At 34.6% G+C, this 20466-nt stretch overlaps 1 protein-coding gene across 1 annotated transcript in view; it reads right to left on the bottom strand.

Moving 5' to 3' along the window:
* Positions 1-20466, bottom strand: part of XPR1 (xenotropic and polytropic retrovirus receptor 1) — a 144166-nt gene that overhangs the window by 11155 nt on the left and 112545 nt on the right. The window contains exon 12 of the mRNA XM_045536346.1: positions 466-632. Coding sequence (XP_045392302.1) covers positions 466-632 — 167 coding nt within the window. The remainder of the gene's footprint in view (positions 1-465; positions 633-20466) is intronic.

The following is a 20466-nucleotide window of genomic DNA, read 5'->3' as shown; positions in this document are numbered from 1 at the left end:
GCATGCCTGTAGTCACAGCTACTCGGGAGGCTGAGGCAGTAGGATCGCTTGAGCCCAGGAGTTTGAGGTTGCTGTGAGCTAGGCTGACACCACGGCACTCTAGCCTGGGCAACAGAGTGAGATTCTGTCTCAAAAAAATAAATAAATAAATCAAACTATAGTAAGTTATTCTTTTATTCTAGTCTTCATCATATTGCACTGCAATTTGTTTATGTAACTATATATAGTTTATGGGCTTCTTTGAGAACCAGAATTTTACTTTGCTTTTATTTCCTATAGTGCCTAGCATACAGTAAACATTTGATACATTATTGCTGACTGAATGAATTAGTATATTTGGTAATTATTTTTCTAATCATATCAGATTAATATAATTAGAGATTGGTTCTGCATCGCAATGGGATTCTAGTGGCACACCTAAGTTTTGTTCTTTTTTAAACAAACAAAAACACTCTTTGTACATACTTTTTGAGGGTATACAATCTCTTCCCGGAGGAAAGTGTTTTCTCCAGCATTCTTATCAAACAGACCCCAGTCCATCTTCAGATCCCAGATGAGGGTATAGCAGGAACTGATGATACAAAAGATGATCCACAGGTAAAAGAACACCATGGTGTCTGAGTGACCTCGTTCTGAAGACAGAAAAGGGAAAGGGAGAAGAGCAAATTACTATATTTAAATAAAATTCTTCATTAAATAAAACTAATTAAAAACCAGATTCTTTATAGAGCTCCAAAAGAAATACTTCAAGCAAATCTTAGGAGAATCACTGTCTAACGAAGGTTACATAATAAATATGATTTCCCTGAGATCCAAAGTAATCATCATTTATTGAACATACAATATTTGTACAAATGTGCATTTGGAGTTTGGGAGGCTCTGTGCTGAATACATAAAAATCCAAATGGATTGCAAAAAAGGTTCTGAATGTTACAAAAGGTGTCATTTTAATTTTTGCCATTAGGTGGCAGCTTAGGGTAAAATACGAAAAAAAAAAATCCTGAAACACTACTAAAGATAAATGTGCTGCATCTGCTTCAAGAAATTCTTGGATTGCTTTTACTTTAGAACGACATTTCCTTTATACACTTAGGCTTTGCCAATAAATACCACAAAAGCAATCAGATAATTTTAAGTCTAGATATAATGCATGAAAACAGACTGATGAGGAATTTACCCTTAAGGACATATATAAAAGCAAATTTCTTTCAAGTCACAAAGCAAAGCATGATATTTTTGCTTTTTTTAGAGGGTGTTTATTGATACAAAGGCTTAATTTGAATTTATGCTGGGAGCACTTTATGTGCTTTATGCTGAAAACACTATAAAGCACACTAACTTAAAATAATAATTTGCAAATGTAGTTAACACAATTTAGTATTTTTTGCTCTTAAGTGCTTCATATATTCTCTAATGAAATTCTTCTTTGGTAAGTTCCACAGTCATCCTGATGTTATATGTGTTCTCTAGGTGCAGGATATGGGTACATAACTTTTAACAAGGTTCTGAATCATTCAGACAAAAAGGCATATAACATCTAATTCAAAAAAGTTTAAATTCTGGTCATTTTCTCAAAGGTATAGAAAGCAAAGGATATATCACATATCATTCATAATCCTCCCTATTAAATAAACAAATGTCTATTAATCACTTTAAGGTTATATTAATATGTTAAGTAAAGTATGATTCAAAGGCACCCTTTATTTTCATTTTTCTTTTCTTTTTTTTTTTTGGAGATGGAGTCTCACTCTTGCTCAGATTGGTCTTGAACTCCTGAGCTCAAGCGATCCTCCTGCCTCGTCCTCCCAGGGTGCCAGGATTACAAGTGTGAGCCACTGTGCCCAGCCCAAAGGCACTCTGTAAAAATTCATAATCTAGTGAGGGAAAAAGACATCTGTTACTGACGATAAATTTGAACTCAAAATGACGTATACACAAAGGATGAGAACATCAAGGAGAATGGGAATGTTTCTAAAAGTAGGAAAAAAGAGGAAGTAGCATTTGTGTTATTTCTAGAAGGACAAATAAATAGTGCTGTACAAGTCAGGCACATGAGGTAAGATCATTCAAGGCTGAAGATAATGAGAAATCTTGGGAACAGGAAACTGCAAGGTGTGTGTGAGAAGCTACAAGTAATCTATATCTAGTGTAAGTGAGGATGTAAGAGAATTGATGTGATTTGAAATGAGTCTGGAGAAGACATTTTGGGTCTGACTGTAGAATGCCTTCTTGGGCCTTAGGATCAGATCTGTGTTTTAGAAAAATAACTGGTTGGCAGGTTACTTGCATCAGAATTACTTAGCTGGTTAAAAAAATAAATACCTCAGAGCTCCAGTGTTGTGTTAGAGTCAGTTTTTATCAGCTCATGAGAGCCAACTGTTAAGTTTTCAGAAATTTTGGCAGCTGGTTGTTAAACACAGTCATTATTAAATTACAGAAATTTACAATTAGTTATATGGAAAACAAAGGTAAATACTCAAAATTCATCACTTCTTAATTATTGTACTAAACTTTTCTATCTTCTGTTCTCTTGAAGTTATACACACTTACTATACCTTTATGGTAGAAATACTGTATAATGCTGTGCTACTCCACATCCTTTCCCAACTCCACATTCAATGTTATCATCTTAGTAGCTTGAAACTGGCTATGGTGGAAATATTTACACCATGAAAATCAGCAAACACTACAAATCAATGCTCTCCATCCTCACTTCCCACCCAAGGGCTGGTTTGTTAAACATATATCATCACAGCACTGTTTAGCTGTTTCTCTTGGAAAGTCAGTGGTAGGGAAAAGAAACATGTATTTTAAAAATGGCCTGCAAGTGATTCTAATGAGCAGCCCAGCTTGGACATAAACACATTTCAGGTTTAAACTATTTCCAAAAAAAATTTTCCTTCATCAAAAGAAAACTAAGGCTGGGTGTGGTAGCTCACACTTATAAGCCCAGCACTTTGGGAGGCTGACGTGGCTCCTTCCATCGCTTGAGGCCAGGAGTTTGAGACCAGCCTGGGCAACATAGTGAGACCCTAGCTCTACAAAAAATAAAAAAATTAGCCAGGCATGGTGCCATGTGCCTGTAGTTCTAGCTACTTAGGAGGCTGAGGAGTGTACTGCACTCCAGCCTGGGTGACAAAGTAAAACTCTGTCTCTTAAAAAAAAGGGGGCAGGGAAGAAAGAAAAAGAAAATTGAAGTGAATATTTATACTACATTATGTCAAATGACTTATCAATTTAAAATGTTTAACAAATTATTTACTTATTATGTAGGTATAGCTGGATGTGTTTTGACATGTTTATTTCATTCTACATAAAGATATAGGGTCTAGCTGAGTAGGTATCATTCAATAATTAGCGTCATGGGTGCACTAAAAAAGATGCTATAAAGATGCTATTATAAAATTCACCTACTAAGGTTTGCAAAGAATAAAGCAAAACCAGCAACTTAATAAAATTTACTTTTATGTTTACAAAACAAGATCAAAACTCAGAAAAACAAACAACTATTAATTATGTTAGCAACTCTTTTTTTAATTGAATGCTTAATATATGCCAGGTACTTTACATATATTATCTCATTTAATTTTCCCAGCAATAAGCTATCACATTGTTTGCTAGTAAAAGCTAGGACATGGGAAAGGAATAGTAATAGATACATTCAATAGGAGGTAACAAAATGAGTATTTCTCAAGTAAGAATAGGTATATCAAGTCTTAATTCTGACAGCTGATTTTCTTTCCCTCTTTACTAATTACTGAAGAAATAACTGAGTATAAATTATTATATAAAAGGAGATGGGGAAGTAAAAACAGTTAAATAAAAAGGGAATTAATAATGAAACTAAAATCAATGTGCTAATTTTCTGGTATTTCTCCTAGATTTTAAGTCTTGTCCTTAGAGCATAATTCTTACAATGGTACAATGGGTCAGGATCACTCTCTTTCCTAAGCTCATATTATTTCTATTAAATTCCTATGAAAAATACATGAGGACTTATTGACTTTTAAATAAATAAATATTCTTATGGAATATTTCAGCGTAAGTAATGTTTTATCTCATGGACTTCTTCAAACAATGATTAGCATTTACCTGGTCTATGAATGCTACATTTTGGTCTCATTTTAATTACTACCCTTATTTGATCTTTCCCATCTCCCAAATGAAGAATGCCTCTCCCTGAAATCATCTGTCTTCATTGGTATTCAGGAGAGGTACTGGAAAGATATTATCACTTTAGGCAAGCAATTACATCTTATTCTCTCTTGGCTAATCCTGGTAGCCCACTTTAGTGATGTTCAGAATCACAGAAAATCAAGTCATTGCTATTCTACCCTAAGCTTCTCTCTGTTACACACCTGCCACATTAATAATTCATATTGGACATATATATAGTAATAGTATCCACTGAATCTAAAACAAATAAAAATATACTTCTTAGAATTTTGTACCCATAGCCATTGTAGGAATGATGAAGGAAAACAATATGTCAGGAAAAGGGCTAAAGAGAGAAGCCAGAAAAATTACATGTAGAAATCATCTTGAATCATGTTTCAGGAAGGAGATCTTAAAAATGAAAAATGTGACACCATGTGAAGAAAGAAAGTGAATGGTTTTCATTTTACCTAAAACCTCACTATTATTTTACTAGTTTGAAATTAAATAACAAAATAGACTGAACATAGTTTTCAAAGCCCAAACCTATATAGGTGAGCTGAATTATGACTGAGTTTAGCATCTTAGCAAATCATGGATCTATCACCTAAAAAAAAAAAAACAAATCACTGAATTGTGAGATTAAATTAATATTATTCTCTGAAAAAATTAACAAATACAGATATTCCCCTGACCTTCAGTGTTTTAGTTAACATGTGAGATCACATGTATTTCTCCCTCAGGTAATTACCATCCTTAGGGCAGGCAAGGCAGACATTATTATTTCCATTTTACAGTTAAGGAAACTGAAGTTCAGAGAGATTGTCAATAGTGGAAAGACAACTAGATTTGAAGTTAGAAGATCTGGGTTTGAATCCAGATTCTGCCTCTTTCCAGCTTTGTGGTTATAGAAAATTCATACTCTTAAAGTGATTGAGATAAAAATGGAACACATGGCCGGGTGTGGTGGCTCACGCCTGTAATCCTGGCACTTTGGGAGACCAAGGTGGGAGGATCACTCGAGGTTAGGAGTTTGAGACCAGCCTGAGCAAGAGCGAGACCTGGTTTTTACTAAAAATAGAAAGAAATAGCTGGACAACTAAAAATATATAGAAAAATTAGCTGGGCATGGTGGTGCATGCCTGCAGTGCCAGCTACTCAGGAGGCTGAGGCAGAAGGATTGCCTGAGCCCAGGAGTTTGAGGTTGCTATGAGCTAGGCTGATGCCACTGCACTGTAGCCCAGGCAACAGAGTGAGACTCTGTCTCAAAAAAAACAAAAACAAAAACAAAAAACCAAAGGAACTCATTAGGCCTCAGGATAAACAGGGGAACCAGAAATAGGAATTCCCACCTAAGGAACTTTTTGTACTAGATAGTGTTGTTTCTCTAAGTCCATTTTAACTCTAAAATGGAAAAATAGTTCCATAAAACTATGAAGTGACAGTAAAAGACATTTCTTTTTTTTTTTTTAGACAGAGTCTCACTTTGTTTCCTGGGCTAGAGTGAGTGCCGTGGCATCAGCCTAGCTCACAGCAACCTCAAACTCCCGGGCTTAAGCGATCCTACTGCCTTAGCCTCCCCAGTAGCTGGGACTACAGGCATGCGCCACCATGCCCGGCTAATTTTTTCTATATATATTTTTAGTTGGCCAGATAATTTCTTTCCATTTTTTTAGTAGAGATGGGGTCTCGCTCAGGCTGGTCTCGAACTCCTGGCCTTGAGCGATCCACCCGCCTCGGCCTCCCAGAGTGCTAGGATTACAGGCGTGAGCCACCGCGTCCGGCCTACATTTCTAAGATAATGTGAAAAAACAGAATTAAAAACTGTATACATTATTTATTTCATGCCATATATAAAATTATTAATATGTTTATGGAAAAAGATAGAGGTGGTTATCTCAGATGACAGCAGTAAAATTAAAGGACTAACTTTTAACTTTATTTCTGTATTATGTGAATTTTAGTTTTATATTGATATATACATATTCATGTTTTGCTTATATAATTAAAAATAAAAGAAAAAGTAAAAGACATATATGTTGTAAAGAAATAAATAAAACAGTCCGTTTTATAGGTGACATGATTATCTACATAGAAAATCTCAAGGAATCTATAAAAAAATCTCTCAGAAGTGTAGTGAGTTCAGCAGGGTCACAGAATATAAGATAAACACCCCAAAATCAACTGTATTTCTGTATACTAGCAATGAATACATGAACACCAAAACTAAAAAATACAATACAATTTTTATAGTCAAACTTCTGAGAACTAAAGACAAAATAATCTTGAAAGCAGTCAGAAAGAAATGACACCTTATCTAAAAGAGAAAACCAACTTATCACAGAGGCTTTTCCACTGGTAACTAGAGAGGACAGAGGGAAGTGACATTTCTCAAGTACTAGAAGAAAGAAACTGTTAATATAGAATGCTATATCCAGCCAAAATATCCTTCAGGAATGAAGGGGGAAAGCAAGACATTCTCAGATGAAGAAAAACTTACAGAATTTGTCACTAGCAGGCCTCCCCTAAAAGAATGGTCAAAAAAAGTTCTTTAAATAGAAAGTAAACAATAAAAGAAGGAATCTTGCAACATCAGGAAAGAAGACATGGTATGCAAAAATATGGGTAAATGCAGGAGATTTTCCTTCTCTTGAGATTTCTAAATTATGTTTGAAGGTTGAAGCAAAAATTATTAACACTATCTGATGTGGTTCAAAAATGTATTTAGAGGAAATATTTAAGACAATTAAATGATAAATCGGGGAGGGTAAAAGAAAGTAAAGGGTGATTAGGTTTCCACACTTAACCTGTTAAAATGAAGACACTTGAGACTTTAACATAATATACATAAACATATGTAACACGTATGTATGCTATATATATATTACACATACATACTTAGAGTAACCACTTAAACAGTTATACAAAGAGATATAAGAGTACTAAAAATACTATAGACAAATCAAAATGGAATTTAAAAAAATGTTCAAGTAGTCCACAGGAAAGCAGGGAAAAGAAAACAGAAACCAAAAATCAGAGAAAACAGAAAACACAAACAAAATGGAAGATTTAAGCCCTAATATATCAATATAGTAATTATGCTTTATTCTCAGGGGATATGTTCCAAGACACCCAGGGGAATGCCTGAAATTGTGGAGAGTACTGAGCCTTATATATGCCATTTTTTCTTATGATAAAGTTTAATTTATAAATTAAGCACAGTAAAAGATTAACAATAATAAAATAGAACAATTATAACAAAATACTGGAATGAAAGCTATGTGAATATCCTGTCTCTCTCTCCCTCACTCTCTCTGAAAATACTGTAATATTTTCAGATCATGGGTGACCATGGGTAACGGACACTGAAAAGTAAAACCCAGGATCAGGGTCGGAGCGACTACTGTATAAAAAGGCAACATGAGAGATACTGTGGTGATGAAAGTGTTCTGTATTTAGCCTGTATCAATGTCAACATCCTGGTTGTGACAGCGTGCTATACTTTTGTAAGATGTTACCACTGGCGGATACTATGGCAAGAGTATATGGTATCTCTGCATTACTTCTTGCAATGGCATTTGAATCTACAATTATCTCAAAATAAAAAGTTTACTTTAAAAAAACCCACAAAACTTGGCTGTTCCTCAAAACCTCCATTGAGTTAACCACTTTCTCTTTCTAACCACTTCAGTACCCTATACAATACTGATTGTACAGTATTATTGCATGTATATTGCAATGGTCTATTGCAATATGGTCTACTGTAATTTGTTTATCTCCCTTACTAAACTGTGAGCTCCAAAAGGAGGTTTTAAAGGCAAGATATGTTACGTTCATCTATGTATGTCTAGCATCTAGTAGTTCCTGACACATTGAAGGTATTTTGTAAATGTCTGTTGAATAAAATGGATGTGACCAATGTAATCAAGAAGGTTATTTCAGTTATTAAATTCCATTTATATTTAATTTACTATTCATATAGATTTTTATTTATTGGCTCCTCAGTAATAAAATGATCTCTTTAGTAATTATTAAAGATCTAATTCTGTCTTTCCCCACTCCTTTAATACTAATTCCTTTAACAATAATTCTGGAACAGATAAACATAGTTACGTGCTCCTGAAAAGAGATACCATTCCATTGAATTAATTACATGGAATGCTGTCAACCATAATCACTTTAAAAAAGAAATACAAAAATCATATAAATTTCTGACAATGTCTCAAGTGCTCATTTTATGAAGCCATAAGAATACTTCAGGTACTACATACATATGGGAAGGAACTTTTTCCCAAATTGAAATGAAAAAAGTTAAGTTATAAACACAAGCTAAAATTATAGTCATTTAAAAATGGAAAGAAGATTGGAGTATATCTTTAAGCAGCTAGAATACAGTAATTAGAGTTGAATACAAAATAGACATAGATCATAAAGATGTAATCTACATATTCCACAACATATTCCACATTATGGTTAGTTAACAAATCTAAAAAGAAGGGAGTGAGAGTAAATATAATAGGAGACATGCATAGAGAGAACGAAAGCCAAAATCTCTTCCATGATTTTTCACACAGCTTGCCAATATTCTACAGCAGTGTAACATATCAGATCTAAAAAAGCCATCTGAAACGATTCTAAATCTCAGAGTGAAACAGTCCAAAACTGTGATGTCTTTTTATACAAAACTTCATTTGATACTTTTTTTTCAAATTATATATTTTTAGACATATAGCAAAACCTGTATTATCCTAAACTCTCTCAAAAGGATCAAAGTCAGTACTTCTGAAACACCTATTCAAATATTTACTCTGGGATCCATCTCATTAATTGCACTATCAATCCACTTTGAAAATTAACTTAAAATAAAAAGTTTAAGTAGTCTCTAATGATGTTAAGCAGAATAAACGCTGATGGGTGAAATAAAAATCTTTCTGTTGGCAAGGAACTCTTGGGTCTCCTTTCTTGCTGTATTCGTGTGTGTGTGTGTGTGTGTGTGTGTGTGTGTGTGTTTAGACTTCCATTAGAGTGACACTTCTTGTCTGTCTTGCCCTTTATCATTCCTCCCTAAAGAAACTTTATATATATATGTCCTCAAAACCTTCTTATGCAGTGAGTACTATTACCACCAAGTAACATGTTCAAGATTCATTGATCCATCGTTTACTTGTATTCAACTCTTATTCAGTGTGCTTTATTGCCTCTCTACCATTCATTGCTTGACCGACTAAAATAATACAAATAATACAGTAGGAGGAAGTAGTATTCAAACCAAGTTTTACTTTTCTCCTTATTTTCTCAATACCACATTTGTTTATAACCTCTGTTCTTTACATTTTACTAGGATTTACTAAAGTGTGGTCAGTGAATCACCTTTAGCAGAAGCACCAAGAGATGCATGTTAAAAATGCAAATTTTTGAATCATCACCCTAATCCCACTGAATTAGATTGAAGGTAAGACCCAAGATAATGCATTGTAAAGCAAGCATCCCAGGTTATATACACACCAAAATTTGAGGTTCACAGCATTATATCATGCTGCCTTGTTAGAAACAACTTTTTAGAGTGGAAAAAAGAATAAATTCAGAATTTGAGAATTCTGGTTTTGCTAGTCACTATCATATCATCTTAGGCAAACGAAATCAGAATAATATCTGTTCTACTTTCTTTCAGGGTTGATAAAGGGTTCAAAATGAAATAATGTCTGCCAACATGCAACAGAATTCACAAATAGCTCTAGTAAAATAACATAAGGAGTCAAAGTGGCCTCTGAAAGTCTAAGCCAACCCTTTTTAATGGTTTGTTTAAAAGATGAAAACAACTATTTTTTTTTCTATTTATAAAAGAATTGCATGCTTACCATAAAATTCATAAATGGGCAAATAAAGTGAGAGCTTTGAATAATCATAACTGGAGAACATTATGTTAAGTGAAATAAGCCAGGAACAGAAAGTTAAACACCTCATGTTCTCACTCATATGTGGAAGCTAAAAAAGTTGACTGATGTCACAGAAGTAGAATAGAACAGAGGATACTAGAGGCTAGGAAGGATAGGGGGATTGTGGAGAGGATACAAAGAGATTTGTTAAAGGATACAAAACTACAGCTAGATAGGAAGAATAAGTTCTAGTGTTCTGTATCACTGGATGATTATAGTTGGATGACTATAGTTAACAATAATATATAGTTTCAAATAGTTGGATGATATTGACTGTTAACAACACAAAGAAATGATATACCCCCTTAGTTAAATATATTCCTAGGCATTTTATTTTCTTTGTTGCTATTGTGAAGGGTAGTGAGTCTTTGATTTGGTTGTCAGTTTGCTGTTAGCATATAGGAATGCTACTGCTTTCTGTACATTGACGTTGTAACCTGAGACTTTGCTGAATTTGTTTGTCAATTCCAGTAGTCTCATGGCAGAATCTTTGAGGTTTTCTACACATAAGATCATATCATCAGCAAAGAGTGATAGCTTGAAGAGTGATAGTTTGACCTCTTCTGTCCCCAATTTGGATGCCCTTGATTTTCTTCTCTTGTCTGACTGCTCTGGCTAGGACTTCCAACACTATGTTGAATAGAAGTGGTGTAGAGGGCAACCTTGTCTGGTTCCAGTTCTAAGTGAGAATGCTTTCAATTTTTCCCCATTCAGTATGATGTTGGCTGTGGGTTTGTCATATATGGCTTTTATCATTTTTAGGTAAGTCCTGTCTATGCCTATTTTGTTAAACATTCTTATCATAAAAGGGTGCTGAATTTTGTTGAATGCTTTTCTGCATCTATTGAGAGGATCTTTGTTTTTACTTCTATTTATGTGTTGAATTACATTTATAGATTTATGTATGTTGAACCATCCCTGCATCTCTGGGATAAAGCCCACTTGGTCGTGATGGATTATTTTTTTGATAAGCACCTGAATTTGGTTTACTAGGATTCTGTTGAGAATTTTTGCATCTACATTCATAAGGGATATTGGTCTGTAGTTTTCTTTTTTTGTTGCGTCCTTTCCTGGTTTTGGTATCAGGGTGATATTGGCTTCATAAAATGTGTTGGGGAGGATTCCTTCCTTCTCGATGTTGTGGAATAATTTCTGCAGGATAGGAACTAGTTCTTTGTAGGTCTGGTAAAATTTGGGTGTGAAACCATATGGTCTGGGACTCTTCTTTCTCCGAAGATTTTTTATTGCTACTTCAATTTTGGTACTTGATATTGGTCTGTTCAGGAATTCTATTTCTTCCTGATTGAGCCTAGGGAGGCTGTGTGTTTCTAAGAATTTGTCCATTTCCTCCATGTTTTCAAGTTTATGTGCATAGAGGTTTTTATAGTATTCATAGATCATATTTTGTATTTCTGTGGTATCAGTTGTAATTTATACTTTCCATTCCTGATTGAGCTTGTTAGAGCCCTTTCTTTTCTGCTTCTCATTAATCTAGCAAGAGTGGGTCAGCAGAATCAACATTGTTAAAATGCCTATGCTACCCAAAGTGATCTACAGATTCAATTCAATCCCTATTAAAATACCAACATCATTTTTTGCAGATCTAGAAAAAAATAATTCTACGCTTCATATGGACCCAGAGAAGACCCCATACAGCAAAAGCAATCTTAAGCAAAAAGAACAAATTGGGAGGCATCGATGTACCAGACTTCAAGCTATACAACAAGGCTACAGTAACTAAAACAGCATGGAATTGGCACAAGAACAGAGTCACAGACCAATGGAACAGAACTGAGAACCCGGACATAAAACAATTTTTATATAGCCATCTAATCTTTGACAAAGCAGACAAAAACATACACTGGGGAAAAGAATCCTTATGCAATAAATAGTGCTGGGAGAATTGGATAGCCACATGTAGAAGACTGAAACAGGATCTGCAGCTCTCACCTCTCACAAAAATCAACTCACGGTAGATAACAGAGTTAAAACTAAGGCACAAAACTGTAAGAATTTTAGAAGAAAATGTTGGAAAAACTCTTACAGAAATTGGTCTAGGGAAAGAATTTATGAAGAAGACCCCAAACATAATCACAACAATAACAAAAATAAATAAATCGGACCTGATCAAATTAAAAAGCTTGTGCACAGCCAAGGAAACTATCACGAGAACAAATAGACAACCTACAGAATGGAAGAAAATATTTGCATGCTACATATATCCGATAAAGGGCTGATAACTAGAATCTACATAGAACTCAGGAAAATCAGTAAGAAAAAAATCAAACAACCTCATTAAAAATTGGGCAAAGGATACGAACAGAAACTTTTCAAAAGAAGACAGACTAATGGCCAAAAAACATATGAAAAAATGCTCAACATCTCTAATCATCAGGGAAATGCAAATCAAAACCACAATGAGATACCATTTGACTCCAGTGAGAATGGCTTTTATCAAAAAGTCCCAAAACTATAAATGTTGGTGTGGATGCGGAGAGATAGGAACACTCATACACTGCTGGTGGGACTGTAAACTAGTACAACCTCTGTGGAAAATAATATGAAGATACCTCAAGGAGCTAAAAGTAGAACTACCATTTGATCCAGCAATCCCATTACTGGGCATCTACCCAAAGGAAAAAAAGGCATTCTATAAAAAAGACATCTGCACTACAATGTTTATAGCAGCACAATTCACAATTGCAAAGATGTGGAAACAACCTAAGTGCCCATCAATACATGAGTGGATTAATAAAATATGGTGTATGTACACCATGGAGTTCTACTCAGCCACAGAAAACAATGGTGATCTAGCACCTCTTGTATTATCCTGGACAGAGATGGAGTCTATTCTACTTAGTTAAGTATCACAAGAATGGAAAAACCAGCACCACAGGTACTCACTATCAAATTAGTACTAACTGACCAACACTTATGTGCACATATAGTAGTAATATTCATACGGTGTTGGGCAGGTGTGAGGAAGGAGGAGGGGATGGGTATATTCACACTTAATGGGTGTGGCGCACACTGTCTGGGGGATGGACATACTTGAAGCTCTGAGTCGGGTGGGACAAAGGCAATATATGTAACCTAAACATTTGTACCCCTGTAATATGCTGAAATAAAAAAAAAAAAGAAATGATATATGTTTTAGATGATGGCTATGCTAATTACCTTGCTCTGATCATTATACATTATTTGTATCAAAACATCATTATATACCCTATAAATATGTACAATTATGTGTCAATTAAAAATTAAAATTAAAGAATTTTGGTATGTATATTAATAAGTAACATTGGAATACAGTTTTACTGAGTGCGATATTCTTCAGAATTATGCCAGTTTTATAAAGAGAAATAAGATGCTTTCCTTCTTTAAAGTTTTTAAACAGTATACATGGCACAAAGTTTGAAAGGTTTCATAAAATTTTACTTGTGCACATATTTTGGCCCGAGACTTTAAAGCACAAGTTTCCCTACTCCTTCAATAGTTATTAGTCTATAATTTAGATTTTCTGTCTTCCTGAATTTATTTTGTTAATCTATAATTTCCTAAAAATAAATTGCCCATTTTATCCAGACCTTTACTCATGATTACTTTGAATTTCTTTTTTTTTTTTTTTTTTGAGACAGGGTCTCACTTTGTTGCCTGGGCTAGAGTGAGTGCCATGGCGTCAGCCTAGCTCACAGCAACCTCAAACTCCTGGGCTTCAGTGATCCTACTGCCTCAGCCTCCCGGGTAGCTGAGACTACAGGCATGTGCCACCATGCCCGGCTAATTTTTTCTATATATATTTTAGTTGGCCAGATAATTTCTTTCTATTTTTTTAGTAGAGACGGGGTCTCGCTCTTGCTCAGGCTGGTCTCGAAGTCCTGACCTTGAGCGATCCACCCGCCTCGGCCTCCCAGAGTGCTAGGATTACAGGTGTGAGCCACTGCGCCCGGCCTTGAATTTCTTAATATCTGCCCTTAAAACCCCTTCCCTAACATTCTGCCCACGAATTTTTTTCATACTTTCATCACAGATCATGGAGAGGATATCAATAACCATTTACCACCAGTTGTAGTGTACTTACATAATTCAATCTTCACAATAAACTTATGAGGTAGGAATTATTATCTCAACTTAATGAACTTTTAACTCAAAGAAGTCTAGTCATTTTCTCAGAGTAACATAATTAGTAAGTGGCTAAATTAACCTAGTCTTAGTCTGCCTAACTTCAAAGCCTGTGTTCTTGCTCTCTACACAAAAAAGTACCTTTCATTAAGATGGTGCTTTTAAAATTCTTACTGGCAGAGGACTTGATTAAATTGAGTAGAGGGAGGCATCTGGCTCTCTAGGTAAAGAAACTCCACTTTCTGCAACATGAAGTTTAAATGGAAGATTTAAAAAATTAATTTCAAATATCAATATTTTTTTGCTTCTAGAGGAAGGAAAGGGAATTTGTCAAATGTTCATAAGTGAGAAGTAAGAATACATAACAGATCCCAGACTTTTTGCTCAACTTCCTTCAGTGATTCAGTCTTCTACACCAGCTATGAAATGTGTTGTGTAGGCTTCAATATTACACTTTATTTGGTAGATGTTCATTTCTTTTGAGAAGACTTCCTGGTAAGAATAAAACAGTTACAACAGTACAATTCTGCCTTTAAAAGAAATACACTCTAGGGCTGCAGTCCCCAACCCTGGGGCAGCAGACCAGTACTGGTCTGTGGCCTGCTAGGAACCGGGCGGTACAGCAGGAGGTGAGCAGTGGGCTAGCTAGCAAAGGGTTAAAGATTTGAGCTACTTTAATAGTAAGCCAAGAATGACAACATTTACCCAAATGAGTTTTTTTTAATTGTGTGTATATCATTTTTTAAAAAACGTTAATGGAAAAAAAATTTGCCTAGAGAATCAGAAAAACAATTACTGCTTCTATTATAGTATAACAAGAATAAAATTTGGAAATTCTGGTATAGCAGCCTCTTATTCAGAGTAGAAAGAGGGTAACAAACTGGCCACATCCCAGAGAGGAAACACTTCAGGACTAAGTGTGCTCACACAAAACAATGAAGTGACTATTGCACTGAAGGCACTAAACTACTGCTGAGGAATCCTCATTAGGGGCCACAGCATCCTTAGAGAATGTTAAACAAGAAGGGATCTGGGCACTGGAAAAAAACAAACCACACAGATAAAAATATGCTCTTAAGTGTGCAGAGAATATTTCTGTTTTCCAAGTATTTTTAAAAGTCTAATAGCAAATGCTTTTTAGAAAATGCTAACAAAAAAGTCTGCAGTAAAATATAACATATTTTTAGAAGAAGTTTTTCCCCTGCATATAGTCAGAGAGTAGCAAAGAGCTAAATCCACTAAGAATTTATAAATATTTTATAATGTTAGAAACTGTAAATGAAAAATAGAAAATCTAATGAAATGCTCTCCCTCAACAACCAGTTAGAAATAACATCATAATAGCCTTTTCCATTATTGTACTTCTCACAGGCTTTTCTTTGTCAATGCTAAGAAACCTCAAGGACACACAAAAACCACTTAAAACATTTTCTTGCCTCCTCCAATCCCAATTCCAACAAAACACTCGCAGGAGTTGACTTCAAATTAAGCTATGTAATGAAATGTGGATTCTTAAAATATGGGGATTGGCTGCTAGTTAAATTCCTTTGTTTCTGAAATCAATGATAGAAAATAAAATACACTGAAATATTTCAAATGTGTTTCCTTTTTAAGACAAGTGAAGGCTGGCTGCAATATTACCATCCTAATCTCTCCAAAATGGGCTGCCTAAACCTCCTCTTTCACCTTCCAAAAAATGATTCTAGGTACAGAGTTAACTCTTACACCTCCGCTTTTACAAACCATGTAATATAACATACAACACTTTTAAATAATCTTGAAAATACCCCTAATCTAATACTGTTGCTATGGTAACCCTTGCAGGCTAGTTCTCTGCAAAGACAGGTCTCTGAGTCTGAACAAGGTTACCTCACCATCTTTTACTCCGCCCCCCATAAAATTTATCCTCTGCAATAACACACACATGTAATAGAATAGTATCTACCCAATTAACCATATTGAATCTATTCTTTTGGCTCAATATTTCTAAAGTCTACGTTTTCTGATGCCGTTTCTCTTAGAATATTGTCCAAGAAACAACAGAAATCAAATTATACTTTTGATCGTCACTCAATATCAAATTTTCTGTCAATGGTCCCTCTGAGTTGTCTTTCCAATTTTTGCTCTTTGTTTTAGACTTTTTGGTAAAAAATTTTAGTGATACAAATATTTAATATGTAGCAACTAAAAAAGTATTTTAAAAAAAATTTGGGGATATGGATTAAGATGTATTTCCAATGGTCCCTCTGAAAAATATGTTTTTTGTTTTTATTTTGACTATGGGCACACGTGAATTGTGTTCAGTGAGTAAATAGGTATGTTACTGGGTGAAAAGTCAAACACATTCCTAATTGACAGCTACTGTGTGCAACCTCCACACCCAAGGTGATCACAAGGGTTTCTTTTATAAAGACTCTGTAAAGGAAGACACGCATATACCAGATCTAGTCAGGAAAGGAAACTGTATTTCATTTTATCATAAATTTCATTTATGTAGCACATTAGACTCTAAAGCGATTTCATATGCACTCCCTTATCTAATCCTTAAAACAAACCTGTGAAGCAAACAGAAAAGGTATCATTATCTCCACTTCAAAAATGCGGCTTTGTCTGGAAACAAAACAAAACAAAAATTCTAGGCTGGAGAACAGAACTGGGAAACTATAGCAGCACTTCCACCACTTACAAACTGCATGGCCTTGGGCAAGGCACAAAATGGGATAACTAGACTCCTCCTTAACTTAATATAAACAATAGGACATAGCATAGATGTCACCTCACAGAAGTCTTCTCTAAACCTCCCGTCCCAAGGCCTATGAGGCTCGGGGCTCTTCTAGTACCCTGTTTATCTCTTCACACTCCATTTTAAGGCCTTTTTATAACAAGTTATGGTTAAAAACAAGTAAAATTTATTATTTTAACCTTTACTAAGTGTACAGTTCAGTAGTACAAAGTATATTCACACTGTTGTGCAACCAATTAATGTTTTTTACTTGTCTTCCCCCCCACAAGATTATAAATTAATGAGGACAAGATTTAAGTTTTGTTTGTTGCTATATTTTTAGTGTCTAGCACAGCCTGTTACATAAAATATTCTTAACAAATACTTGCTGAATGCATTATTGCTCTGCCTGTTTCTCTGCCTATCTATCTACTCACACAAGGAATGAGGTTGTTACGCAGGGATGTATGTAAACGTGTTAATCTGAAGTCAACTTTTCTTACTTGGCTGACTGGTTTCTCAATTAGGGTATGAAGAGATCAGAGTATGCCACCCCAAAGTATGTCACTTTTGCATAAGGATTATTTTGAGCTGAAGGCAAATGAGAAACAGCAGATGCAAGAAAATTTCTGTCCTTTGTCTTTCTGTCTAAAAGCAAGGCATAAATTCCCGTTGTAAAGATAACATAAATTTCCACTTGTAAAGACTTCTCTCTCTTTCTCCCATACCAGGAAGAAGAGGACAACTCAATCAATCACCAGAGATGACACTTATGAATGGAGAAGACACCACTTAAGTCAGCATAACAAATCTTAATAACCTTTTTCCTTCATTACTTTCCCTATATGTTTACCTTTTCACAGTTTACCATCTCAGAAAGCCAATTCCTCACTTTTGTCTCCTTACTTTTTCAAAATTTATGCTCTTTGCAAAAATGGCATATAAGTCCTGGGGTTTAAACATTTCTTTGAGTCTTCACTTCTTTACTATGAAGACCTTTGCATATATGATAAACCTCTTCTCCTGTTAATCTATCTTTTGTCAATTTAATTTGCAGGGTCCCAGTCACTTAACCTAAGGGGGTAGAGGAATAAGTTCTTTTCCCCCTACAGATATTCTCCATAAATTGGATGAAGGTAATCTGCAGTTCCAGGATTTTTTTCAAAAGGACATTTAAGGAATGTGGTAAGACAAAGCATTTCATCATAAAATACTACATTGGCAAATGTGTATTGAAATTAACAATATTTAATTTTCCTAACCATTATTTATGTTAGGCTAAACAAGGAGCCTCTAAAATTAATAATCATATGATGGTCTACTATGTAGAAACTGCGCTAATTAATGATTCTAATGATTGGTTAACAAATTCTTTTTCATTCAGTTTATGTTCAATTTTTTGCTTTATTCTGTTTATTTTCTACTTTTTGATTTCAACAAAGAAAACTTGATCACTAAAAATAATTATTAATGATAGACCACTATGCAATTTTGGGGAGCAAGAACCCATAACTCACTCAAGTTATAAAACTGAGTGATACTGCAACAACAAAACTCCTTCCATTCTCCTCTACATAGCTGTAAGATTTCTCAGAGTTTACTTATATAAAAATTGAAAAAGGGAATAATATTAACAAATTTTTCTCTTTAAGAAATGTTTATGTGCAGTAATTTATTAAAATTTGTAATACATTTGTAATGCTGCTTTGGTCAATTGTATGTACTGATCAGGATAATGATAATTACAACCCAGAACAGAAAACAAATTAATCTCTGAAAGGTGGTCTTACTAATATCCTACTTAACAGAGGAAAATAAACTATCAAACAGAAAACAAGAGAAATAAACTCACAGAACTGCCCTTTGTTTTAATTAAAACACCTGTGTCCTAATTTGTTATCTCTAAGAGTTTTGTCTTCTCAGCTTTGAAGAACCTTAAGTAGACAACAGGGGTATGAGCTCTCTGCCTAGTTCCTGCCAGGACCAGGTTCCAAGGACTCTGATAAGTTTGCCTCACAGAGAGAAGAAAAATAAAGAACACCTGCAACAACTGCACCACTGCTTCTGTTATCAGGCTGCTAAAGCAGAGGGGGAAAAAAAAAACCATTTTTGCTCTTTAAAACTCTAAGCAGCTTTTCCTCAGCTGCCTGGCTTTTTCTATTCCTTTATTTGTGTGCTGTGGCCATTCACTCCCTCTCTCTCTCTCTTTTTCTTTTTTCCTTTCTCAAGAGGGTAAAATTAACTTTATTTCCTAAAGCTATTCGACTCTCCTAGTGTGAGAAATCTTTCTCCAAAATGCACTGTGAACTCCTTGTGAGTCCCCACCCTTCCGATCTCTTACCACCTTACAGTGACAGGAAATAATCATTTAATTTTAATTTACATATAAGTAGCAGACAAAAGTACTATATTTTTAAAGCATAAAAATATATTATATTAAAATAAAGATATGTTACATTAAATATATAGTTCAATAGGAAAGATGTAAATTTTCTGACTATTGTAGAATTGTTTCATTTTTAAAAAAATAAATCATAAGTATCAAACTGCTTTTTATTTAGATTACCTGGATAGATTAATACTAATATTTAGTAGAAACATTTAGCAGCTTTATTTTAAAATGTAAATATTTAAAATACACTGAAATGGTATCTTTTGTGATTATTTAAACTTAAGATGAAAAAATTTCAGCTTACTGTAAACCTAAAAATGTCCCAGAGGTAATATAGTTTATAAAATTCTTCGAAGGAGTATGTGAACAAAACATGTCTTAAGACCAAAATACTATCCAGACTACTTCTTTTCTAGCTTGGACTTTTTAGATTTGGAATATTTATAGATTTGAGGAATTCTGATTTTCACCTTCTTATTGAATGGTATCAATATACAGCTGACTCTTGGACAACATGGATTTTAACTTCTCAGGTCCACTGATAACACAGATTTTCTTCTGCCTCTGCCACCCCTGAGATAGCAAGACAAACCTCACCTTTTCTTCCTCCTTCTCAGCCTACTCAACATGAAGATGATAAGGATGAAGGGATGAAGATTTTCATAATGATGTAATTCCACTTCAACAGCTCTAATCATTAGGGAAATGCAAATCAAAACCACGATGAGATATCACCTAACTCTAGTGAGAATGGTCTTTATCAAAAAGTTCCGAAACAACAAATGCTGTTGAGGATGTGGAGAGATAGGAACACTCTTACACTGCTGGTGGGACTGCAAATTAGTACAACCTCCGTGGAAAATAATTTGGAGATACCTCAAAGAGCCAAAAATAGAAATAGATTTGATCCAACAATTGCACTGCTAGGCATCTATCCAAAGAAACAAAAGACATTCTATAATAAAGACATCTGCACTTGAATGTTTATGGCAGCACAATTCACTCTTCCAAGGATGAGGAAACAACCCAAGTGCCCCTCAATCCATGAGTGGATTAATAAAATATGGTATATGTATACAATGGAATACTACTCAATTACAAAAAACAATGGTGATCTAGCACCTCTTATATTATCCTGG

The sequence above is a fragment of the Lemur catta genome, chromosome 23 (assembly GCF_020740605.2).
Source record: "Lemur catta isolate mLemCat1 chromosome 23, mLemCat1.pri, whole genome shotgun sequence".
NCBI classification, from domain to species: Eukaryota; Metazoa; Chordata; class Mammalia; order Primates; family Lemuridae; genus Lemur; species Lemur catta.
This window is presented reverse-complemented; position numbering and strand designations above follow the sequence as displayed.